Genomic DNA, 26,930 nt, shown 5'->3' with positions numbered 1-26,930 from the left:
TGAAGTAAACACAGTCCTTATGATGTAATAACCCTATGAAGTAAACACAGTCCTTATGATGTAATAACACAGTCCTTATGATGTAATAACCCTAAACACAGTCCTTATGATGTAATAACCCTATGAAGTAAACACAGTCCTTATGATGTAATAACCCTATGAAGTAAACACAGTCCTTATGATGTAATAACCCTATGAAGTAAACACAGTCCTTATGATGCAAGAAGTAAACACAGTCCTTATGATGTAATAACCCTATGAAGTAAACACAGTCCTTAATGTAAGCACATGAAGTAAACACAGTCCTTATGATGTAATCACAGTCTATGAAGTAAACAAGTAAACACAGTCCTTATGATGTAATAACCCTATGAAGTAAACACAGTCCTTATGATGTAATAACACAGTCCTTATGTAATAACCCTATAAAAACACAGTCCTTATGATGCAAGCACACTATGAAGTAAACACAGTCACAGTCCTTATGATGTAATCACTCTATGAAGTAAACACAGTCCTAATGATGTAATAACCCTATGAAGTAAACACAGTTCTTATGATGTAAGCACACTATGAAGTAAACACAGTCCTTATGATGTAAGCACACTATGAAGTAAACACAGTCCTTATGATGTAAGCACACTCTATGAAGTAAGTGTGTGCACTGTATAGGGAATAGGGTTCCATTTGAGACGTAGCCAGTGATAGTCAGTGTTGATTCCAGCGTAACCCATAGAGGACTCTCTCTCAGATCAATAGGCTGTCTACGTGGTCATGTTTAGACTATAGCCCTGTCTCTCACTCAGCCTTAATGCACATTTCCTTCCACTCACTGTGGGGGAGTGAAGGAGCATAATGGTCTATACTCAAACGCAGCCCCAGAACCAGGCCACTGTCTGTCCCCCTACAGAGGAGCAGACGTCTCCCTCCTGTCACTAACCCGATGGACGACAGGCCAGTACAACCTGTGATGTTCAATGGCCGCCCCTGTATTCCCCTATAGACAGAGACAAGACAGGTTGGCCAATCGCTGTATTCCCCTATAGACAGAGACAAGACAGGTGGGCCAATCGCTGTATTCCCCTATAGACAGAGACAAGACAGGTGGCCAATCACTGTATTCCCCTATAGAGAGAGACAAGACAGGTGGCCAATCACTGTATTCCACTATAGAGAGAGACAAGACAGGTGGGCCAATCACTGTGTTCCCCTATAGAGAGAGACAAGACAGGTGGCCAATCACTGTATTGGATGTGTGCTATAGATGAGGTTTCAACACTCTTCTGTTGGTTGTGCTTCAGTCTGTACACACATTGTGAGTGGCTTATACTTAACGACTTTAGTTGAGTGAATTCAAAGTGATAGTCAAGCCACCGTGCTGTATCAGTGTCGGTTGACTGGAGCGAAGGAAAACAGAATGGAGTCAAATGATGTCTTGTTAAATGTCTGACTCATCTGAGGGAAGTGGGAGGTAGGATAGTTGTAAAACAATCCCCCTGTCTAGAAATCCAGTGTTGGATTGCGTCATTGTATCTAATCTCTTTGATACGATGACAAATCATTCTACTATAATAGTGATATCACTGTGAGGCTGGTCATTATTTAAATGTTACTGTGATCCGCCTTCTATACGATTAGCATATCACTAAGGCAATCCCTCCGATTTTGTGATGAAATCTTTCATTTGGCCTTTGATTGATTGTCAATTTCAAAGGAGATGGAGAGAAATGATCATGGTCGTTCCTTCATTTCATCCTCTCTTCCCTCCTTCAGTTGTCCTCTGTTTTTCTTGTACGATGTTTGTGCTTCTGGTAAAAACTCCTGCAGGTGGTTAAAAAAGACAGTCGTCAGTTTGTGGCCCGGAGCTATTGGGACGTTCTGAGGCGCGGCGCCAGTCAAGCCCTGTTCTCAGACCTGGCAGAGGTACACCTGTCCTCTGTCCACCCTTCCTCCCTCGTTTCTTTCTCCCCTCCTTTTCTGCCATCTATCCCTCCATCCCTCCATCATTCGTAGCCTAGATCCATTTAGCAGTTCTCAGACCTGGCAGAGGTATACTGGTCCTCTGTCCATTCATTCGTCCATTTGTGTCTCTCATACCCGACCATCCCTCTCTTGGTTTCTAGTGGTTCTTTTAGTCACTTGATCCCATCCCTCCTTTGACTGGAAAAGGTAAAAACTCTTCCCTTGGCTTTGACCCATCCATCCATAGCCATAGGACAGCTCTGTCACTGTGTAGTCTATTGTTTTTTCTGTATTAGATTCTTAGATTCAGATGTTGTGTTTTTGTTTTATGGTTATAAAACCTATTTGTTTCTCTTGTGTTTCATGCTTATCGATGTTACCTCCCGCCACCTCTCTGTGTTGGGTCCTGGTGGTTGTTGTTGTCCCCTACATGTCAGCCACCGTTTGTCACGAAAATACAGTTAGAAAACGTTCTTAGCAGAAAATACAGTGACGACCTGCTTAGCTACAAAGTGTTATACCAAAACAACATCATCATTCTAGCACCGCACACACACACACACACGCACACGCACACACACACACACTTTAGATCATTGCCGTCCGTCTACAATTGAGCACGGCTGACTTGGCAGTCCAGTGTTTCTCAGCCTGACGACTTGTTTGGCAGCCTATTTGTTGGCTAATAGGTGGCTAGCAGCGGAAGCAGAGGAGAGACAATAACACTGGAAGACTGCAGGAGATCATGGAGATGACCTGTATTTACATAGACTGAACCCTTTCATCTAGAGGCTATCAAAGAGAGAGGGGGAGAGAGAGAGGGAGAGAGAGAGAAAGAGAGAGAGAGAGGAGGGATGTGTGTTTAACTCCTATTCAGGTTCTCTATCATGATGAGTCTCCCATTAGGCCCCCTGTGTTTGTCTGTGTCAGAAAGGACTGTCTGGCTGGCTGACTCTCCAGCCCTCCAATAACAGGTCTAATGTGTTATTCAGGAGAGGGAGGGAGGGAGGGATGGAGGGGAGTGAGCGAGAGAGAGAGAGAGAGATTTAGGGGTTGACATCAGTAATCACTGTTTTTCACCTCTGTTCTGAGATCAAAGGCCACAGCGGGGACACACACACACACACAAACCAGGTGCTGACTCGCACGCCTGGTGGGCGTGATAACCATTATGTCGTTGATAGCGATGAGCTCACATACTCGCGCTCCCCAGCTTCCAGGAACCGAGAGGCGTCAGGTTGTGATCTCACTCTTCCAGGAGAGAGAGAGGGAGAGAAAGACAGAGAGGGAAAGAGAGAGAGATGGGTGTTAGAAAGGAGAAGAAGTAAACACGTGTATTGTCTAGTCTGGGCGCAAAGAGAATGTGTCATATAGGGGCTTGCCTTTTGAAGAAGAAGCTAGTCATTTCACCAGATATATTTTACAAGTTTAGTCCTTTTGCAAAAATAAACACATCCTCAAACCACAGATGCCATGAGATATAAGAAGTTGTACGTTTTATAGGGAAGCCACTTGAAGAAGATAGACGGACTAAGTATGACAGAGTGATACTTAATTTCTATGTAAAGCTATACAAAACAAAAATATCAACACATGTAAAGTGTTGGGCCAATGTTTCATGAGCTGAATTAAAATATCCCAGAAATGTTCCATACTCACAAAAAGCTTTGTTCTCTTAAATGTTGTTCATCCCTGTTAGTGAGCATTTCTCTTTTGCCAAGATAATCCATCCACCTGACAGGTGTGGCATATCAAGAAGCTGATTAAACAACATGGTCATTACAAAGGTGCACCTTGTGCTGGTGACAACAAAAGGCCACTTTGAATTGTGCAGTTTTGTCACATAACACAATGCCACAGATGTCTCAAGTTTTGAGGGAGCATGCAATTGACGTGCTGACTGCAGGAATGTCCACCAGAGCTGTTGCCAGATAATCGAATGTTAATTTCTCTACCATAAGCCACCTCCGACGTCGTTTTAGAGAATTTGGCAGTACATCCAACTGGCCTCACAACCCCAGACCACGTGTAACCACGTCAGCCCCTGACCTCCACATCCTGCTTCTTCACCTGCGGGATCATCTGAGACCAGCCACCCGGACAGCTGATGAAACTGAGACGCATTTCTGTCTGTAATAAAGCCCTTTTGTGGGGAAAAACCCATCCTTATTGGCTGGGCCTTGCTCACGAGTGGGTGGGCCTATGCCCGCCCAGGCCACCCCATGGCTGCGCCCCTGCCCAGTCATGTGAAATCCATAGATCAGGGCCTAATAGATTTATTTCAATTTCATGATTTCCTTATATAAAATGTGTCTAAGTAAAATCTGAAATTGTATGTTGCGTTTATATTTTTGTTCGGTATATAATTAGTGTAAGAATCTAAAAGTTACACAACTGAAACAGACTGATAAGTGTTAGTTAGTTTTTACAGTGACGTAATGCTACTAAACATGATTTCCCTTGAGAGACACTGACTCGTCCCTATACAGCATGTGAAATAGACCTATCCTTACATGATTTCTCCATTATCTTTTAGTTGCATTGTTTTTAAATTCCATCCCTGGGGAGTACATTTTATTTCTACACAGTATGATGTTTCCAAACAACATCTGGCTTCGGCCGTGAAAAGTGCCTTCATTTGGGCCGTCAAGCGGAACGACGACAATGTCTCTTCTTTCAATTCTGTTCTTTTTTCCTTTGAATAATTTTTCCCGTTCCCTGGTGGATTAGGACTTTAGACTAAAGGTATTGGACATTTGCCAGCCTGGTCTCAGATCAGTTTTATGCTGTCTTGTCACAGTTGACTCAACCTTGGCGAGACAGCACGGACTGACCTGGGACCAGTTTAATTAGCCGTATAGCATCGTGAAGCTACTGCTGAATCTGAACTTGGCTGAATGCAGTCTCCCCCTATGGAGAAGGATATGATGAGAGTTTGCCAATGCCAGTTACACTCTGCCTTCAGCATGACGCCGGATTGGTTGGATTGGGGGAAGGGTGGGGCATGGCGGGGAGAGGGACCAAACCTATTGGCCCATTTGGTTTTTATATCAATCATCGATCGATATCGCCCTCTATGGGCCCTTGGAAGCTCAGACAGGGTTCCTCGGGATTTGACCTGTATCCGTTATTATGTGATAAAGCCCAGTCATATAAACACCCTTTTCTGAATTATCCCCTCCTACACACACACACACGCCGATACACCCCCCTTCCTCCTTTTCCGGAATTTTCCGACTCCCCGGGATTAAGGTAGTGTTAAACAGCGGATTACAAAACCGCGGTAAACACATAAACATCCCTAATTGGTTTCAAATACCCCAGATCCCTTCCAAAGCCCACGCAGAAGAGAGGGGAGGGATATTTTGTACACAGAGAGAGAGGTTTAGAGGGCAGAAAGAAAGAAAACATGAAAGAATTCATAATTACTTCAAAGACACCTGATTATGTTACAGTCTTTTAGAAAAAGGTGGAATCTTGCTCACATTCTTGTACACATTTCTGTTGCGGTGGGTTTTCTGTTCTGCTGTGGTTTTCTATGTGTGGTGTTTGGGGGTTTGAACAGAAATGCATGGGATGTGGTGGCATATGTGCCTGTCTCAGCTAAAATGACAGTGTGTTGTCTGTCTCCTCCGCTCTCTCTCTTTCTACTCCTTCTCTCTGTGTGTCTACAGGCATGTCTTTGTGTGTGTCTGTCTTTCCGTCTGTCTATAGCCTTATCTGTCTGTGTGCTGTCCTGTCTGTCTGTTTGTCACACTGCTGGCTGCAACACTACCATTTATCAGTCTGGGCTGCACAGGAATATCCAATCTACACACCATCCGATAGCCCTAATCCAATATGTCTACTAACAGCTATAACACACGGATGGTTTGGAGATTAGCGGATCTGTGCAGGTGCTGCTCAGACTCAAGCCTTGTTGTGAACACTTGGTGAAGCTGATTGATTGATTGACTTGACTGACTGTTGTTGTTGTTGCCCCGTTGATGCACCTCACATGCGACTGGCTGGTTGTTCGGTACGATGGCTGCCATCTTGGATTCATGACTCCACCCACACGGACCGGTCCCCACTCCTCATTCAATCAGAGAGTGTGTTGTATGTCAGTCACTGCATTGTTTTTCTTTTCTCCCCGCCCCCTCTGCCACTGTCTGGCCAATGGGATGTCAGCGTGCGGAGGAGGGTATGATGATTGACACCACACTGCTGGTGCACTTCTTTGGGAAGAAGGGGAAGGCGGAGCTGACTTTTGACGACTTCTACAGGTATCGCCATGCCGATTAAGTGATTTGTCCTAATAGAGCCCTATAAAATGATGGTCTGTGGAACATAGTTAATCTACTCTGTCGCTTGTTTCAGTTTTACTGCTCTTTCATACTCAGATATAGTATTCAGTTACTCTCACACACGTACTGCACTACCATAGGTACGTACTGCACTACCATAGGCACGTACTGCACTACCATAGACACGTACTGCACTACCATAGGCACGTACTGCACTACCATAGACACGTACTGCACTACCATAGACACGTACTGCACTACCATAGACACATACTGCACTACCATAGACACATACTGCACTACCATAGACACATACTGCACTACCATAGACACATACTGCACTACCATAGACACGTACTGCACTACCATAGACACATACTGCACTACCATAGACACATACTGCACTACCATAGACACATACTGCACTACCATAGACACATACTGCGATACCATAGACACACACTGCACTACCATAGACACATACTGCACTACCATAGACACATACTGCATACCATAGACACATACTGCACTACCATAGACACATACTGCACTACCATAGACACATACTGCACTACCATAGACACATACTGCACTACCATAGACACATACTGCACTACCATAGACACATACTGCACCATAGACACATACTGCACTACCATAGACACATACTGCACTACCATAGACACATACTGCACTACCATAGACACATACTGCACTACCATAGACACATACTGCACTACCATAGACACATACTGCACTACCATAGACACATACTGCACTACCATAGACACATACTGCACTACCATAGACACATACTGCACTACCATAGACACATACTGCACTACCATAGACACATACTGCACTACCATAGACACATACTGCACTACCATAGACACATACTGCACTACCATAGACACATATCTTCTGACTGGTCCTACCATAGACACATCTGCACCCATAGACACATACTGCACTACCATAGACACATACTGCACTACCATAGACACATACTGCACTACCATAGACACATACTGCACTACCATCAGACAGGATACTGCACTACTAGACACATACTGCCCATAGACATCCATACCACACATACTGCACTACCATAGACACATACTGCACTACCATAGACACATACTGACCATAGACACATACTGCACTACCATAGACACATACTGCAGGACCATAGACACATACTGCAAGGTAGACACATACTGCACTAACATAGACACATACTGCACTACCATAGACACATACTGCACTACCATAGACACATACTGCACTACCAGGACACACACACACATAGACACATACTGCACTACCATAGACACATACTGCACTACCATAGACAGACTGCACACCATAGACACATACTGCACTACCATAGACACATACTGCACTACCATGAGAAGGTACTGGGACACTACCATAGACACATACTGCACTACCATGAGACAGGTACTGCACACACCATAGACACATACTGACTACCATAGACACATACTGAGACTACCATAGACACATACTGCACTACCATAGACACATACTGCACTACCATAGACACATACTGCACTACCATAGACACATACTGCACTACCATAGACACATACTGCACTACCATAGACATGTATCTTCTCTCTGTCTCTTGGTCCTCTCTCTCTCCCCCAGGTTCATGGATAACCTCCAGACAGAGGTTTTGGAGATAGAGTTCCTGACCTACTCTAAAGGCATGACCACCATCAGTGAGGAGGACTTTGCCCGCATCCTGCTGCGTTACACCAACATAGAGAACATCAGCAGTTACCTGGACAACGTCCGCCAGAGCATCCCTGATGAGAAGGTAGAGGAACACACACACATGAGAAGGCAGAGGAACACACACACATGAGAAGGTAGAGGAACACACATGAGCAGGTAGAGGAACACACACACATGAGAAGGTAGAGGAACACACACACATGAGAAGGTAGAGGAACACACATGAGAAGGTAGAGGAACACACACACATGAGAAGGTAGAGGGAACACACACACACACACACACACACATGAGAAGGTAGAGGAACACACACACATGAGAAGGTAGAGGAACACACACACACATGAGAAAGTAGAGGAACACACACACACACACACACACACATGAGAAGGTAGAGGAACACACACACATGAGAAGGTAGAGGAACACACACACATGAGAAGGTAGAGGAACACACACACATGAGAAAGTAGAGGAACACACACACATGAGAAGGTAGAGGAACACACACACATGAGAAGGTAGAGGAACACACACACATGAGAAGGTAGAGGAACACACACACATGAGAAGGTAGAGGAACACACACACATGAGAAGGTAGAGGAACACACACACATGAGAAGGTAGAGGAACACACACACATGAGAAGGTAGAGGAACACACACACACGAGAAGGTAGGGCACACACACACATGAGAAGGTAGAGGAACACACACACATGAGAAGGTAGAGGGACACACACACATGAGAAGGTAGAGGAACACACACATGAGAAGGTAGAGGAACACACACATGAGAAGGTAGAGGGACACACACACACACAGAAGGTAGAGGAACACACACACATGAAAGTGTCTCTGAGTAGAATGGGACACACACATGAGAAGGTAGAGGAACACACACATAATGAGAAGGTAGAGGAACACACACACATGAGAAGGTAGAGGAACACACACAGAAGGTAGAGGAACACACACACATGAGAAGGTAGAGGTACACACACACATGAGAAGGTAGAGGAACACACACATGAGAAGGTAGAGGAAACACACACATGAGAAGGTAGAGGAACACACACACATGAGAAGGTTTCTTCCACAACACACACTTTGAGAAGGTAGAGGAACACACACACATTAGAAGGTAGAGGAACACACACACCAGAAGGTAGAGGAACACACCCACATGAGAAGGTAGAGGAACACACACACATGAGAAGGTGTTCCCACCTTGTCATGAGAAGGTAGAGGTGTCACACACTCTGAGAAGGTAGAGGAACACACACACATGAGAAGTTAGAGGAACACACACAGAGAAGGTAGTGAATCCACACACACACACACTTACACCATGAGAAGTTGTAGAGGAACCAGAGAAGGTAGAGGAACACACACCAGTTGTACCAGTGTAATGTAGAGGAACACACACACATGAGAAGGTAGTTGTAACACCACATGAGAAGGTAGAGGCCACACACACATGAGAAGGTAGAGGAACACACACACATGAGAAGGTAGACACACACAGGCCAGTTGAGGTACCAGTGTAGAAGGTAGAAACACACACATGAGAAGGTAGAGGAACACACACACACGAGAAGGTAGAGGAACACACATGAGAAGGTAGAGGAACACACACACATGAGAAAGTAGAGGAACACACACACATGAGAAGGTAGAGGAACACACACATGAGAAGGTAGAGGAACACACACATGAGAAGGTAGAGGAACACACACACATGAGAAGGTAGACTACATCTAGAACCTTGAACCATAGCATGACACGACTCTGGTCAAGCACTCTATCCTCTACTTTCCCCTCCCTCCCTCCCTTGTAATCTCCCCAACACCTGAAGGCTTGTAAGGACCTTCTCTTCCTCTCTCTCCCTCCAACACCTCCCTCCAGTCTCTCTCTCCTCTCTCCCTCTTCTACTTCCACATTTCACAAAGTGTCTCTGAGTAGGAATGTTGGACTACGATCAGTATAGCCTTTTAGCTCATAATGAATGAGGTTATAGGGCCAGGTGGGGTCCTGATCCTAGATCAGAACTTCTACTCTGAGATTCTTTGAGGAAACAGGCCCTGTACTGGTCTGTCTCTCTCTTTCTTCCACAACCCACACTTTCGGTTCACCTCCCTTTACTCTATCACCCCTTTAACCTCCTCGATGTCTCTCCCATCACCCCACTCCCCCTCTCAGCCCTTCCTGCCCCACCTGACCCCCTGACCCCTATTCCCCCCTCCTACCCTCTATATTTGTGTTCCCACCTTGTCATGGTCCTCCGGGCACTGTGTCTTCTTCTCTCTACACCTGAACGCACCACTGGCCCATCAGTTAGATCAACTAGAGATAGTGAATCCGTTTCATCTGACACTTACACCTGACGGCCAGTTGTAAGGACCAGTGTAATGTGACGGGCCAACACCTGTAGGCCAGTTGTACCAGTGTAATGTGACGGGCCAACACCTGAAGGCCAGTTGTAAGGACCAGTCTAATCTGACGGGCCAACACCTGACAGCTAGTTGTAATCTGACGGGCCAACACCTGAAGGCCAGTTGTAAGGACCAGTGTAATCTGACGGGCCAACACCTGAAGGCCAGTTGTAATCTGACGGGCCAACACCTGAAGGCCAGTTGTAAGGACCAGTGTAATCTGACGGGCCAACACCTGAAGGCCAGTTGTAAGGACCAGTGTAATCTGACGGGCCAACACCTGAAGGCCAGTTGTAAGGACCAGTGTAATCTGACGGGCCAACACCTGAAGGCCAGTTGTAAGGACCAGTGTAATCTGACGGGCCAACACCTGAAGGCCAGTTGTAAGGACCAGTGTAATCTGACGGGCCAACACCTGACAGCCAGTTGTAATCCAGTGAATCTGACGGGCCAACACCTGAAGGCCAGTTGTAAGGACCAGTGTAATCTGACGGGCCAACACCTGCCAACACCTGAAGGCCAGTTGTAAGGACCAGTGTAATCTGACGGGCCAACACCTGAAGGCCAGTTGTAAGGACCAGTGTAATCTGACGGGCCAACACCTGAAGGCCAGTTGTAAGGACCAGTGTAATCTGACGGGCCAACACCTGAAGGCCAGTTGTAAGGACCAGTGTAATCTGACGGGCCAACACCTGAAGGCCAGTTGTAAGGACCAGTGTAATCTAACAGGCCAACACCTGAAGGCCAGTTGTAAGGACCAGTGTAATCTGACGGGCCAACACCTGAAGGCCAGTTGTAAGGACCAGTGTAATCTGACGGGCCAGCTCTGACTCACTCACTGACTGACTGACTGGCTCTCACTGACCCCATTGCCCTACTCCTATGTGTGATAACTGTTGATTGATCGACAAGCCAGTGTGTTGTGCTCTGTGTCGTATACAAAGGCTTTGAGTTATCTGGCGCTCGCTAGCTAACGCTTTGTTGTGTCCATGTAGAGTTGGAGTTGGATCCAGTGTAAAGTGTGTATACCGGCACATTCTGCTCCTACATTTTTTTTTCTGATCGATTGTTATTATATTATGCAACACTTTCCGTCCCTTAATGGCAAATCAATGTGTGTAATGTACAGTAGAGCCTTGATCTGCATGAACAGCACGTTGTGAATCTATCGGTTTGGATACGCATCAACACACCCCACAGCCAAAACGGATTTTCTGCCTACACTGCACTTTGCTTCGAAAACTTCCCAAGTTATTTCACCAACCGTAGGCTGCATGAAGATGGAAAATGAAGTTCTGTAGTGTTTTGTCCTCGTGTTCATGCAACATTCTTCTTGTGTTTTATCTTTCCACGCTCTGGAAGAGACAACAGGTTTGTCCCTATTCCCTAATGATGAGACAAATCATCTTCTTAGCACGTCCTGTCTGCTCTGCCTCACTGTTGTCTTGAGTCATTTTGAACGGACCCCTGGTTCTTCACCCACGCCCGATCAAATCAAATCAAATGGTATTTAAGCAGGTGTAGAAAATAGAGTTAAGAACATTTTGACTAAATAATAAATCAACTAAAGCAACAACAAAAAAAGAACACAATAAAAATGATAATAATGAGGCCATATACAGGAGGTACCGGTACAGAGTCAATGTGCCGGGGTACAGGTTAGTCCAGGTCATTTGTACATGTAGCTAGGGTTAAAGTGACTATGCATAGATGATTAACAGCGAGTAGCAGCAGTGTAGAAACAAAGTCCGGGTGTGTATTTGATTAATTGTTCAGCAGTCTTATGGCTTAGGGGTAGAAGCTGATACATACCTAAACACGATGTCAAAAGATTTACAAGTGAGCTCAGTCAATTAGCCCACTCAAGATGAGTTTCTCATACTGTTGGTGGGCCGTACAGTTTTAACTGAAGCAATTAGTGGACCTGCATCTTATAGGTCTACTTCCAATGCAGGTGTTTTCCTGAATACGCCTCGTTAGGTAACCCACTCAGTTCAACAAGTCCACTGTCAGCCAGGCATTCTGCCGTACTCATCCATTCATCAGAAGTCTCAGTAAGAAACGTAGACGCCCGTTGCTTTGCGGTGTCGTACATGTAGACATCCATTAGTTAGTGGTGGTCGTTCCATTGAGCTAGCAGGCTGGAGCCCAAGGTTCCACAGGAGGTGAAGGCATCATGCTCCAGTGACCACCAATAGTCTTTTCTAGATTACTCTATGGCCCAGTCTGTCTGTAGGTATCACTGGGGTGGCTGACTCCTGTCTGTTTGTATGGAGGCTATCGGGTTCACAGGGCATCAAAGGAGAACCAGGCAGGTAAGGGCCACTCGCCCGGAATGGCTTTGTTGACCGCGCAGACAGATACACACTGGCACACACACTCTGTTTGTCTAAGGCATTTTCCACATCGTTACATATCTCCCACTTTAAGTTCCAACAGGTCCTAGTTAGTCAGACGATTAAACACTTCCCTGTCTGTCCACACATACTGTGCTGATTTAGAGAGCATTGTTCGCTACTGGTCTGTGTTTGCTAGCCTCAGCAGCAGGCTAACTGTGTTAGCTAACCGGTTTTGTGAAGATTACTTGTGGAGGTTAAACCTTAGCAGCAGGCTAACTGTGTTAGCAAACTGGTTTTGTGAAGGAGATTACTTGTGTAGGTTGAACATTAGCAGCAGGCTAACTGTGTTAGCAAACTGGTTTTGTGAAGGAGATTACTTGTGGAGGTTGAACATTAGCAGCAGGCTAACTGTGTTAGCAAACTGGTTTTGTGAAGGAGATTACTTGTGGAGGTTGAACATTAGCAGCAGGCTACCTATGTTAGCAAACTGGTTTTGTGAAGGAGATTATTTGTGGAGGTTGAACTTTAGCAGCAGGCTACCTGTGTTAGCAAACTGATTTTGTGAAGGAGATTACTTGGGGAGGTTGAACCTTAGCAGCAGGCTACCTGTGTTCGCTAACTGGTTTTGTGAAGGAAATTACTTGTGGATGTTGAACCTCAGCCAAGGGTGTTTAAAATGAGGAAACTTGGTGAAAAGGAAGAAGGAAGTTCCACAGATCGGGCTTGTAGAGAACCCCCACCAGGATGTTTCCATAGCAGAATTTTGTATGTGAAATAGACTGGTGTTAGTCACCACTTCAGAATGCCTCTCTGTGTTGTCATCACTAGGCCACGTTTACAGTCTCTCATCCCAGTGGAGACTGCTGAGGGGAGAACGGCTCTAAATCATGTCTGGAACGGAGCAAATAGAATGGCATCAAACACCTAGAAACCATGGAAACCATATGTTTGATACCATTCCACTGATTCTTCTCCAGTCATTACCATGAGTCTGTCCTCCCCAATTAAGGTGTGACCAGCCTCCTGCGTCTCATACCTTTCTTTTCTTCTTTGTTTTAGTGTGATGCAGCTTGGGCTGAAATGAGTGATACCTACAGACAGACTATTGGTGGTCACTAGAGCACGCCTTCACCTCTTGTGGAACCTTGGGCTCCAGCCATCAAAGCCAATAGCTCTGCTAGATCAATGGAACGACCACCACAAACTAATATAGGTCTTCTTTAATTACCCCTTTTTCTCCCCAATTTCCTGGTATCCAATTGGTAGTTACAGTCTTGTCGCATCGCTGCAACTTCCGTACGGACTCGGGAGAGGCGAAGGTCGAGAGCCGTGCGTCCTCCGAAACACAACACAGCCGCACTGCTTCTTGACACAACGCCCGCTTAACCTGGAAGCCAGCCACACCAATGTGTCAGGGAAACACTGTACACCTGGCGACCTGGTCAGTGTGCACTGCACCTGGCCCGCCACAGGAGTCGCTAGTGCGCGATGGGACAAGAACATCCCTGCCGGGCCAAACCCTCCCCTAACCCGATGACGCTGGGCCAATTGCGTGCCGCCCCATGACTCTCCCGGTCGCGGCCGGCTGCGACAGAGCCTGGACTCAAACCAGCCTTAGACCACTGCGCCACTCGGGAGGCCCATAACTAATATATGTCTACATGTTCCACACTGCAAACCAGTGTGTGTCTACGTTTCTAATAATGAAGTTTGATTTTCAAGGATGAAATCCCAGAAAGCCTTGCGTTGTGAAACTTGTGAAACCTGTGAACCTCTATTTCTGCAGTGGCGCTGCACAGATGATCAGCTCTCACAACGTCTGCAGAAGGAACCACTCAGGAACCACATTCATAGCTGATACACAAACGTATTAAATGTGTAGCATGGTTGTGTCATTCCCAGGCCTAGTCCCTACAGTCAAAGGGGCCAAAGTTGCATGGGTCAAAGGTCACATGATCATACCATCGTCACCAATTTGACCATCATCACCAATGGGTTTGAGCTTGAAGCATCCCCCCTATTCCGAGAACTGCAAGAGCTGTCTGTCACTCCGTGTCCGTTAAAGATTGCTCTGTGTGTCACACTTATATGAGATCCCCTGTCTTTTTACTTCACAGGGCATCACCTTCGACGAGTTCCGCTCCTTCTTCCAATTCCTCAACAACCTGGAGGACTTTGCCATCGCCATGCAGATGTACAACTTCGCCAGTCGCTCCATTGGCCAAGGTAAGCCTCCATTTTAGGATTTCATATCTGTGGAGATATTTCCCTTTCGCTTGTGAATAATGGCTGTAGGTTACTTTTCTCCTCCATCTTGTTCTCTTTTTTGTATCCCCCTCTCTTCCTGTCTCTCCAATCTGTATCTTGTCTCTGTCTTCCTCTATTGCTTTCCCACCCCTTCTCCCTCTCTCTCCCCTCTATATATCCCCCACCGTGCTCTCTCTCTCTCTCTCAGATGAGTTTGGGCGGGCTGTGTACGTGGCCACGGGCCTGAAGCTGACACGTCACCTGGTCCACACCATCTTCAAGATCTTTGACGTGGACCACGACGACCAGCTGAGCTACAAGGAGTTCATCGGCATTATGAAGGACCGGCTGCACCGCGGAGGGAGGGTAGGGACAGAGAGAGGGGGGACTGAGGTAGAGAGAGAGGGAAAGGGGAAGGGAGAATTTGGGTGAGAGAGAGAGAGAGAGAGAGAGAGGGGGGGGTTGTGAAAGGAGGTAAGGTGGGAGGGAAAGGCGAGAGAAGAAAGATGGATAGAGAGAGGGAGAGAGAGAGAAGGATGAAGAAAACAAACTGTTAGGATCAGTAGGTTGAGGGCTGACAGTTGTCACCCACTTCCCTTGAAAAATAGTTTACACTACAGCCAATTCTGTCGAATCAAAAGAATTTGCAAAAAACAATCAGATTTCTACAGAAATATGGCTGAGATGCAAAGAAAGTTCAAGGAGAGGGGCTACAAGAATGATCCGATTAATATTGCCATTGAGAAAATTCAAAACAAAACGAGACATGACCTTTTTTAAGGTCATTCTTGCAAAAAGACGCATTCTTGCGTTCTAACTACCCACTACTCAAAGCGCTCTGAACAAATGAAAGGAATCATTCACAAACATTGGAGGGGGTGAAAGGAGGTAAGGTGGGAGGGAAAGGCGAGAGAAGAAAGATGGATAGAGAGAGGGAGAGAGAGAGAAGGATGAAGAGAGAGGGGGGGGTGGAGGAGAGGTATGAAGAGTGAGAGATAGGGAGAAAGTGAGAATGATCTAGTTTGGTTTTCCATCACTAGAAATTTGACATGCTCTTATTTTATATTATGTTACACTTGGACAATGTAATTTGATTCTAGCTTTTGATTGTTAACTTTAGTCGACAGCCATAAAAGTGGTGGCAGTTTTAAGATCTTTATCTAGAGCAAATCTAGTTACACAGTTATATGGAGGTCTGTAGTGTTGTAAATGACTACCTTCCCTGCACTTCCAAAGTATTTTACTGCCCCCTAGTGGTATGTGAAGTTAAACAGTTACAATTGTCATCATGACTAGGGCCCAGAGTTTTTCCTAGTCAGATAAGGCATGTGGTCAGAGAAAACCCCTAGGCCCTACACATGACAGTTGCATAATCAGGAAATAGGTATGAATTCATTCTAATACTACGCCAATCAATCGCCCTTGAACGAGTCCTACGTTGATGTCCTATGCATGGGGTCTTGAGTCTGAAATATTACTGTTCAATTTCTCTTGGCCTCGTCGTCCTGGCTTCCCTTTTGACTAACAGCATCCCAATACCCCCTCCTTCTATCTCCTCTCTCTCTCGCTTTTCCCACCCTATCTGTTTCTTCCACTCTGCTGCTCATAAACCCCAGGGCTACAAAACCGCAGAGCGATTCACTTCCTTCAAGTCCTGTATGAAGAAGGAGCTAGCTGGCAGATAAGTATTACCCACAATCCACTCATCTCTTATCTCATCTATGACCTATAACCTCTGACCTAATCAAATCTGATTTTCATTTGATTTATAACCTCTGACCTATTCTCAATGGACCTGCGAACCGCAGCTCTGTCTGTCTCGATGACCTATAACCTCTGACCTATTCCCTTTATACTTAAAAGATCTGGATAGATTGACACAATATCACTTTAAGACCAATCAAGTCCTTTCAGATCACCTACAGAAGCATATCAGGACTATGGTGTATCTATGCAAGTATCCAATGATAATAACTTAAAATACCCTACAATCTCTTCCAGTATTGTTACAAGAAATATAGTCTGGCCCCAGATCTGTTTGTGCTGCCTTGACAACTAACGCCAAACAATGACCATAGGAGTTGGAAAGACAGCATAAAACAGATCTGGGACCAGGCTACAAGAAATAAGCACAGTCCTGTGTATTAGTCTATATCCTGCATCCCGGCTAAATTCCCTGTTTAATGGTACCATTGTCATTGTTTACCAGGTGAACCGGAAACAACATGCCTCCTTCCCCATCTGCCTGCGTGCCGAGGCCAGGAAACAGGTCCGCCAACTCTAGAGGAGGTTCCAGGCTAGGGTTTAAAGAAGGAGGAAGAGGATGATGACAAGAGGAAGAGGAGGTTCCAGGCTAGGGTTTAAAGAAGGAGGAAGAGGATGATGAGAAGAGGAGGATGAAGAAGTGGAGGAAGATGAGGAGAATAGGATGACGAAGGTGAGGATGAAGACAAGGAAAAGAGATGGAGGGGGACTGGAGGTGAAGGATTCCATGAACAATCTGCAGGGGAACATTGTGGTTTTAAGACATCGTTCTCAGCCACCATCCCCTCCACTAGCATGCAGAGAAGCTGCCGTTTTGCAACAGACATCTCATTGGTTTCAGTTCTCCTGTTTTTCCAATCGTGGATCAATTCCGCAATCCATTTTCCTCCCATTGCAAGTAGGCCAGTGATGTATAGCCTACACTACTGCACCTAGTATTTAAGCAGTACTCGCCAAACATTTGAAAAGCACAAAAAAATGACAGTTTACAGAAAGTTGTAACTAATCTCTGATTACTCATAATATAGAACGATTTATGCTTTTTAAAAAAAATGCTCGTATTACATTAAGGTTTGTAATATAATAATATATAATAATGGTCAAATAAAGACTGTGACTTACATTACAGTAAGAGCCTGCATGGTCAAGTGTAGTATCTGTATCAAATGCCTTTACCAGTGAGAGAAAGGTATGGGAGAAGGAAGAGAATCTTAATGTCTTAATCATGTATTTTTCTATTCATGTTTTTTTCCAGTTTACACAGGCCTACTTGCATATATTCAGCAGCAAGTTTGGTCATCTGGCTAGATAATAAAGATCAATACATAGCCTACAAATGCAATGAATTCTACAATGAAGCAATAGTAGTTAAGTTTTTGAAATGCTTGCAATTGATGATCTTCCAAATGAGAGAAAGAGAGAGCAAGATCATGATATTCCTTTAAGACTCCTTGTCTTCTGTCTGTTGTGTGTGTTGTGTGTGTTACGCTTGTAATGATTAGGCGGGGAAGAAGTCTAACTTTTTTTCATGTGTGCCTTGTTTTCTACATGTCTTCCCTGTCAAAACTAATTCCATTCCAGCAACAAATTTAGTTGAAAATGTACCTTTTCGGAAAGCAAATTGCTGACCTGCCCTCCTACCAGTGTACTGTGCAACCTAGGTTTCCTTGATTCACTATGTAATTGACCAACATTTCACCTCAATTGGTAATGATTATATTTATTTATTGAATTATTAATCTGTTTGTAATATAAATCTACTTAACAGCAATATTATGAGCAGACGTTTTGATTTTAAGTTTGGACCAGTAAGCATGATAGTGATTTAATTATGTTCAACGATTCAAGGTGAATCTCTGTATTTAGTTTGAATATTAAATAACTTAAATGGTTTGACTTAACTGATTTATAGTTACTCTGCGTATTTGCATTATATTAGACGCTATAGAACATATAAACACATTTCTCGACCATTCCCTCAACCAAGCGGTGAAGTGTGTGGTTGGTGTGAAAATAACTTGACAGAATGCAAGTGAAAAGTGTGATGAATGCACGAATAAAGACTTTTGAAGGAAACGGAGGCTGTTTAGCATAATTGCATACTGTATTTGTTTTTTCAGCCAACTACATAGAATGGACATGCGCACGTGGGCTTTATATTTTTTTCACCGCAAAAGTTGTATTATCAGCTGACATGCACCTGCGACATGAACGATATAACTTTATTTGGCAGCGCTGGGTAGCTATATTTTCAATCATCAAATTGTATGGGGTTTTTTTTTCTAAAAAGACTGCAGTTGGTTTATTTTCATTTCATCAACTGAGCACTGCGAAGGCTAGCTATGAGCTGCTGGCACCTGAATCGGGGAGGACTGGCTTGTGGTAATAATTGAGCGGAGTGAGTGGACTCAAACACGGTTCCCATGGGTTTGCTGTCATTCAATTCGTCGTTCTATACATTATTATGAGCGTCCTTAGCAGTCTCCTATGGCTGCTGGTAAGTTCAGCGAAAATTTAGAAGTAGCTGTTAGTTGGCTAGCTAACGCAAATTCCTAGCCTCTCACTGTCAGATAACGTTACTCAGTAAAGTTCTGCCAGGTTGACACATTAAAACGTATTTCTATAATTACGGCCGTGACACCAGCTTGTGTAGCCAGCTACGTTTAATAATGCTTTAATGAATGCGTTTTTACTTATTTTATCATATCTTTATATTCATGTTATTGTGCCGTTATTTCGCAAAGCAGATCAATTTGTGGCGTAGCGCGCCATTCTTTTGAAAAGTGGAACGAGAAATGCGTTCTTCTGATTCCGTCAGGACACTTCTCCCCAACGCACCAGTACGCTCATCAATCGATTCCACCATGTAAATATAATGTCTTCGAAACTTCTTGTGCAAATTTCACTATAACAACGCGAAAAAATACACATATGTAAACACATTTTTCAATATGGTCATGTTTTAAATTTACAAAGAACAAGTGCATCATTATATGAAGTTGACCGCCAGCTCAGCTCTACCTCCACAGTCAACAGTGCTTGTTACCAGCAAGGTATTGTGGGTACTGACATTCACAGAATATTAATCAATTTTTAGATATAATTATAGTAATTGGCGTACATTTTATCAAGAATATTGTGTGTCCATGAACGGGTTTATATTTACCTCTGTAAATCTCGCAGACAATGACACTTTAGATTAAACCGTTAGTGGAAATGCTTGTCCCGACATAGACTTCCCCTGCTCGCCCAAAGATACGTTAAGACTATACTTTCAGGGATCATTTCTATAGTTCTTGACTTGTGAAATGTGTTTCTAAAGTGTTCGATCTCGCAACCCACGATGATGAGATGCGATATTCCCTTCTGAGCGCGAAGCGGGCTTTGAGTAATGATTCAGTTCATCCGCTCTCTGCCATTGATGACCGTTCTTTGCTTCCTTGTGGAGCATTGAGGGAGGGAATATGATCAGAGTGGTTAGCTTTTAATATTGTTAATATTAACTTCTTTAGGACACGTATTGTAGTTGAGTTTTTAAAATAGGTTATCACCATTATACAACACAGTTGGTTTCAATACAGTTTAATGTTCCTGTTTTCCTTGCTATGACGTTGTATAGGAGATATGTGATTTTAATCCAGTCAGAACTCTACCTTTTCAATTACATGTGATTTCTCAAAAGGTTTTTCTTGTATTTTCTCTATTGTAGGCCATTGACTTTTTCAGCCAATTTTTCAGTCCCATAAAAACTGCAATGAGTACCTTCTGGCACCTCCCTCATTTACAGTTATATTGTGGAGCATCTTGAAAATGTCTTTTATGAAGCTTTCTTGGGCATAAAACACGACAATAACTGATTCCTTATGTGACCTATTGATGAAAAGTAGCCCGATAACCATGATTTCGGCCACGTGGTACTATATAGTGTGCTCGTTGTACGGTGGGAAACCGTTAGTGAGAATAACAGCTCCAACAGAGGCTACCCTCGCTCGCCCTCAATTTAATTAAGACTATACTTTCAGGGATCATTTCTATAGTTCTTGACTTGAGAAATGTGTTTCTAAAGTGTTTGATCTCGCAACCCACGAGGATGAGACGTGATATTCCCTTCTGAGCGCGAAGCGGGCTTTGAGTAATGATTCAGTTCATCCGCTCTCTGCCATTGATGACCGTTCTTTGCTTCCTTGTGGAGCATTGAGGGAGGGAATATGATCAGAGTGGTTAACTCCTAATATTGATCAATTTAATATGTTTTTATTGTAATTCAGGTTATTAATTCATTTATCACCATTACACAGATGGCTTCAATACTAAAGAACCGTTATTTGGACAGCGCATAGATGATTTATGTGAGCGCTGGTGTGCCATCCTGAACAAATGCTCTATTGATTTAATGACATTAATTCTTGACCAGTTGAAACATGATTTTATTGAAATGGATAACACGATTGAAGACAAACGCATATTCTACAAATAGCTGTTAATGATGATGGCATATTCAATGAACTGATGAAAACTAACCAAGCGCTCCAGGACAAGTTGTCTACAGAAATAAAGGAACTTAAAATCAAGAAATTCAACCAAGACAAAAAAGACAAGGCCGATGGTAAAAGTCTACTTCTGGAGAAACCCTGACCAGGGAGGTCCTGTACCTCCTCTCCATGGCAGACGCGGGAGGGACGCCGCTTACTTCGATCCACCCTTGTCTGATCAACGCTCTACAACCAGCGCCTCATCGGCTTCCAGTGGTAGTTTTTTATTCAACGAGAGACTGGACGGACGGACGGAAGGGCGGAGGAGGCCGCAGGCGGCCGCAGGCACGCGCATCGACGAGATGCCGCACCCGACGGCGTAAGAAGAAACGACTATCAGAGGCAGAGGAGACCGTTCACACGGTCCCAGAACCCACGGGACTGTGTCTTTAATTAATCAAGCAAGATATTGAGCCCTGCCCATTTCTCTTTGCTGAATAAAGAGTTATATTTTGTGCCTTTACAACCCAGTGCAACGATTTTGATGTTAAGGTAGACATGTTTAAGTTTTTTAGAAACATCCGTTTAAGGGAATACTTTAGCTCCCCTAATCCTGACATTTCTATTGAACCAGTAGGTTGCTCCCCTGCATATACTCCGACTCCTTTTAGAAGCAAGAGTTATTTTATACCTCCAGCCAATCGCAATCACTCTATCGAGACATATTGCAGACTTGTTGAAAAAGATGTTGCTCATCTCCGTAAGAACAAACAGGAGTCCAAATCTTTCCATATACAATCTGATACGTCAGTCCTTATTCGCCCTGCTGATAAGGGTGGGTCGGTTGTACTCCTAGATAGGACAGTTTATGTAAATGAGTGTCATAGACAGCTGCTTGACAACACCTTTTACAAGAAACTCAGAAGTGACCCTACTTCCCAATTTCAGAATACTATCTTTACTGTCCTAGATGGGTATTTAAGTTCTGGTCAGATAACCAAAAAAGAACATGTGGGGAAAAACTTGTTCTGATTGGCTGGGGCCTGGCTCCCCAGTGGCTGGGGCCTGGCTCCCCAGTGGCTGGGGCCTGGCTCCCCAGTGGCTGGGGCCTGGCTCCCCAGTGGCTGGGGCCTGGCTCCCCAGTGGCTGGGCCCCTGCTCAGTCAAATGAAATTATATTGGTCACATAAACATATTTAGCAGGTGTTATTGCAGGTGTAACGAAATGCGCCTTCTTCACCTTGCTGTCTGTTTGGGTGGACCATTTCAGATGGTCAGTGATGTGTATTCTGATAAACTTGAAGCTTTTCACCTTCTCCACTGCGGTCCTGTCGATGTGGATGGGGGGGTGCTCCCTCTGCTGTTTTCTGAAGTCCACAATCAGCTCCTTCGTTTTGTTGACGTTGAGGGAGAGGGTATTTTCCTGCACCACTCTGCCCCTCACCTCCTTCCTGTAGGCTGTCTCGTCAATGTTGGTAATCAGGCCTACTACTGTTGTGTCGTCTGCGAACTTGACGATTGAGTTGGAGGCGTGCGTGGTCACGCAGTCATAGGGGGAACAGGGACGACAGGACGGGGCTGAGAAGGCACCTTTGTCATGTGAAATCCATCGATATGTATTATAATAATTTATTTCAATTGAACAATTTCCTTTTATGAACTATCACAGTAAAATAGTTTACATTGTTTGCCTTTATATTTGTGTTCAGTATTAAACAATAAATATATTATCTAACGTATACCACTGGTGGTTTCAGCCAATGGTAGTAGTCGCCCAAAAACTGAGCAGCCTCTGGTAGGTACCTCTCATTATTTATTTTTAGGCAACTAGAGAATGTATTCTGTGAATCTGGGACATATGTGCTTTTTGTGAGCCAGTAAATTATATTATATGTTTATTAACTGTTACTTTACATTCAATACAATGTGATACCTGATACGGGTCAATAGTAAGGCTGCTGCCACGTGCTGCTGTATCGCGCTCTGCATACAGTGAGAAGCGGCTGTAGGTAGTGACAGTGAGGGAGGGAGCTGTGAAACCGTCAGTCAGAATGACTGCTCCGACATAGACTTCCCCTGCTCGCCCAAAGATACGTTAAGACTATACTTTCAGGGATCATTTCTATAGTTCTTGACTTGAGAAATGTGTTTCTAAAGTGTTCGATCTCGCAACCCACGAGGATGAGACGCGATATTCCCTTCTGAGCGCGAAGCGGGCTTTGAGTAATGATTCAGTTCATCCGCTCTCTGCCATTGATGACCGTTCCTTGCTTCCTTGTGGAGCATTGAGGGAGGGAATATGATCAGAGTGGTTAGCTTTTAATATTGTTAATATTAACTTCTTTAGTACACGTATTGTAGTTGAGTTTTTAAAATAGTTTATCACCATTATACAACACAGTTGGTTTCAATACAGTTTAATGTTCCTGTTTTCCTTGCTATGACGTTGTATAGGAGATATGTGATTTTAATCCAGTCAGAACTCTACCTTTTCAATTACATGTGATTTCTCAAAAGGTTTTTCTTGTATTTTCTCTATTGTAGGCCATTGACTTTTTCAGCCAATTTTTCAGTCCCATAAAAACTGCAATGAGTACCTTCTGGCACCTCCCTCATTTACAGTTATATTGTGGAGCATCTTGAAAATGTCTTTTATGAAGCTTTCTTGGGCATAAAACACGACAATAACTGATTCCTTATGTGACCTATTGATGAAAAGTAGCCCGATAACCATGATTTCGGCCACGTGGTACTATATAGTGTGCTCGTTGTACGGTGGGAAACCGTTAGTGAGAATAACAGCTCCAACAGAGGCTACCCTCGCTCGCCCTCAATTTAATTAAGACTATACTTTCAGGGATCATTTCTATAGTTCTTGACTTGAGAAATGTGTTTCTAAAGTGTTCGATCTCGCAACCCACGATGATGAGATGCGATATTCCCTTCTGAGCGCGAAGCGGGCTTTGAGTAATGATTCAGTTCATCCGCTCTCTGCCATTGATGACCGTTCTTTGCTTCCTTGTGGAGCATTGAGGGAGGGAATATGATCAGAGTGGTTAACTCCTAATATTGATAAATTTAATATGTTTTTATTGTAATTCAGGTTATTAATTCATTTTTCACCATTACACAGATGGCTTCAACACTAAAGAACCATTATTTGGACAGCGCATAGATGATTTATGTGAGCGCTGGTGTGCCATCCTGAACAAATGCTCTATTGATTTAATGACATTAATTCTTGACCAGTTGAAACATGATTTTATTGAAATGGATAACACGATTGAAGACAAACGCATATTCTACAAATAGCTGTTAATGATGATGGCATATTCAATGAACTGATGAAAACTAACCAAGCGCTCCAGGACAAGTTGTCTACAGAAATAAAGGAACTTAAAATCAAGAAATTCAACCAAGACAAAAAAGACAAGGCCGATGGTAAAAGTCTACTTCTGGAGAAACCCTGACCAGGGAGGTCCTGTACCTCCTCTCCATGGCAGACGCGGGAGGGACGCCGCTTACTTCGATCCACCCTTGTCTGATCAACGCTCTACAACCAGCGCCTCATCGGCTTCCAGTGGTAGTTTTTTATTCAACGAGAGACTGGACGGACGGACGGAAGGGCGGAGGAGGCCGCAGGCACGCGCATCGACGAGATGCCGCACCCGACGGCGTAAGAAGAAACGACTATCAGAGGCAGAGGAGACCGTTCACACGGTCCCAGAACCCACGGGACTGTGTCTTTAATTAATCAAGCAAGATATTGAGCCCTGCCCATTTCTCTTTGCTGAATAAAGGGTTATATTTTGTGCCTTTACAACCCAGTGCAACGATTTTGATGTTAAGGTAGACATGTTTAAGTGTTTTAGAAACATCCGTTTAAGGGAATACTTTAGCTCCCCTAATCCTGACATTTCTATTGAACCAGTAGGTTGCTCCCCTGCACATACTCCGACTCCTTTTAGAAGCAAGAGTTATTTTATACCTCCAGCCAATCGCAATCACTCTATCGAGACATATTGCAGACTTGTTGAAAAAGATGTTCCGTAAGAACAAACAGGAGTCCAAATCTTTCCATATACAATCTGATACGTCAGTCCTTATTCGCCCTGCTGATAAGGGTGGGTCGGTTGTACTCTTAGATAGGACAGTTTATGTAAATGAGTGTCATAGACAGCTGCTTGACAACACCTTTTACAAGAAACTCAGAAGTGACCCTACTTCCCAATTTCAGAATACTATCTTTACTGTCCTAGATGGGTATTTAAGTTCTGGTCAGATAACCAAAAAAGAACATGTTTTTTTTTTCTTTTGGAAAAGTTTTATGGGCACAATTCCTTTAAAAAGCTCATACATTTTTTACATCATTTATACACATAAAAACAGCAACAAAGCATAAAACACAGCATTTGAAAGTTACATTTAAATTTGTTAAAAAGTACATGTTGTTAAAACCAATGAAAACAACCATTAATAAAAGTACTTTCCTTGTAAAAACATCAAATCTGTAAAGCCATTTAAAATGTGTACTAATGATTCAACAAAGGTAAAACATTTTTAAGACATGAAAAACATGTTAAAAAGCCACTTTGTTAAAAAGCTGTCTTCAGTCCCTTGTACAGGAGCGGGGTGAGTCGTTATCAAGCTCACCTCATCCTGCTCTTCTGAATAGATCATCATCCCGTCCTTCGGGGCCCAGAGGAGATCCCTCCCCTAGGCGCATCGCCCTAGGCGCCGCAGCGCTGTCAGGCCGTGGCCGCCGGGACCTAGGGTGTTGTGGGGGACCCTTCGCCTGGGGTCGAGGCCCCCTTCCTTTCGTACCACCCCAGGGCTTCCGTGGCTACCATGGCCACTGCCTGGGGGGTGATCTCTACGTTTTTCGCTACCAGCAGGTTACGGGAGGACCACAGTGCTTCCTTCAGGCACGTGAGGGTGGGCCAGAGCTTGGTGAAGGTCTTCGATGAAATGGGCCTTCGGCCCACCCCATACAGCACGAGCTGAGGTGTTAGGTCCTCCCCTGCTGGCAGACACGAGGTGATCAGGGGGCCTGCTCCCTTCCACAGGTCCCTGGCGGCTCTACACTCCCAGAGCATGTGCCTCACCGACTCTTCTTGGCCGCAGCCTGGTCGGGGGCACGCGGATGTCCTCGCCATGCCCCGTGAGTGCATAACGGCCCTGACCTGGAGGATCTCGTGGGCGACCATCCAGGACAGGTCCCGATGCCGATTCAGGAGAGCAGGGTGGGCCACGTTGCGCCAAACCGTTGTAGGCTCACCTATAGCGAGCCCGCGCACTGGACATACTGGTTCCCGATCCTGCACAAGAGAGAGAAGAGAGCGGTGTTTTGTTAAGACCGTGACTGTTTCTTTTTCCAGTTTAAAATGTCTTAAAAACTTCTGGAGCTGGACGTAGGGCGGGGGTAGCAGGAAAGAGACTGGGGCTCGCAGGTCGACTGGGATCAGCCTCAGAGTCCTGAGGTAAGATCCCAGCCAGAACCGTGCGAGGGCCTGAGTCTTGTTGTTGACCGGGGAGATGGCAAGAGTCAGATGTAACGCTGTGTAGCGGCTGCCCAGGAACAAGTAGAGGTCAGGCAAGCCTTTCCCCCCCTTGGACCTGGGCCTCTTGACCACCTCCCTCCTCAGCCTCTCCCACTTGCCT

General features: G+C 44.6%; 1 protein-coding gene and 4 non-coding genes across 5 annotated transcripts; all 5 read left to right on the top strand.

The window, feature by feature from the left end:
* Nucleotides 1-1,827: 1,827 nt before the first annotated feature.
* micu3a (mitochondrial calcium uptake family, member 3a) lies at nucleotides 1,828-18,879 on the top strand (the record flags this gene model as incomplete). Its single annotated transcript, XM_042317060.1, is given in 8 exon segments — nucleotides 1,828-1,923; nucleotides 6,133-6,227; nucleotides 7,923-8,094; nucleotides 11,811-11,819; nucleotides 14,905-15,013; nucleotides 15,243-15,400; nucleotides 16,651-16,715; nucleotides 17,241-18,879. Coding segments are annotated over 8 exon segments (711 nt in total), but the record flags the coding sequence as incomplete, so codon positions are not given.
* A 1,181-nt stretch (nucleotides 18,880-20,060) lies between these two features.
* Nucleotides 20,061-20,276, top strand: LOC112262474. The gene has a single exon (XR_002955358.2). It is a non-coding gene; the product is annotated as a small nucleolar RNA U3 (small nucleolar RNA).
* Nucleotides 20,277-20,804: 528 nt separating this feature from the next.
* On the top strand, nucleotides 20,805-21,020 carry LOC112262476. The gene has a single exon (XR_002955360.2). It is a non-coding gene; the product is annotated as a small nucleolar RNA U3 (small nucleolar RNA).
* Nucleotides 21,021-23,366: 2,346 nt separating this feature from the next.
* Nucleotides 23,367-23,582, top strand: LOC121845521. The gene has a single exon (XR_006082620.1). It is a non-coding gene; the product is annotated as a small nucleolar RNA U3 (small nucleolar RNA).
* A 528-nt stretch (nucleotides 23,583-24,110) lies between these two features.
* LOC121845519 lies at nucleotides 24,111-24,326 on the top strand. The gene has a single exon (XR_006082618.1). It is a non-coding gene; the product is annotated as a small nucleolar RNA U3 (small nucleolar RNA).
* Nucleotides 24,327-26,930: the final 2,604 nt, after the last annotated feature.

Source organism: Oncorhynchus tshawytscha, unplaced genomic scaffold (assembly GCF_018296145.1).
Source record: "Oncorhynchus tshawytscha isolate Ot180627B unplaced genomic scaffold, Otsh_v2.0 Un_contig_210_pilon_pilon, whole genome shotgun sequence".
Taxonomy (NCBI): Eukaryota; Metazoa; Chordata; class Actinopteri; order Salmoniformes; family Salmonidae; genus Oncorhynchus; species Oncorhynchus tshawytscha.
This window is presented reverse-complemented; position numbering and strand designations above follow the sequence as displayed.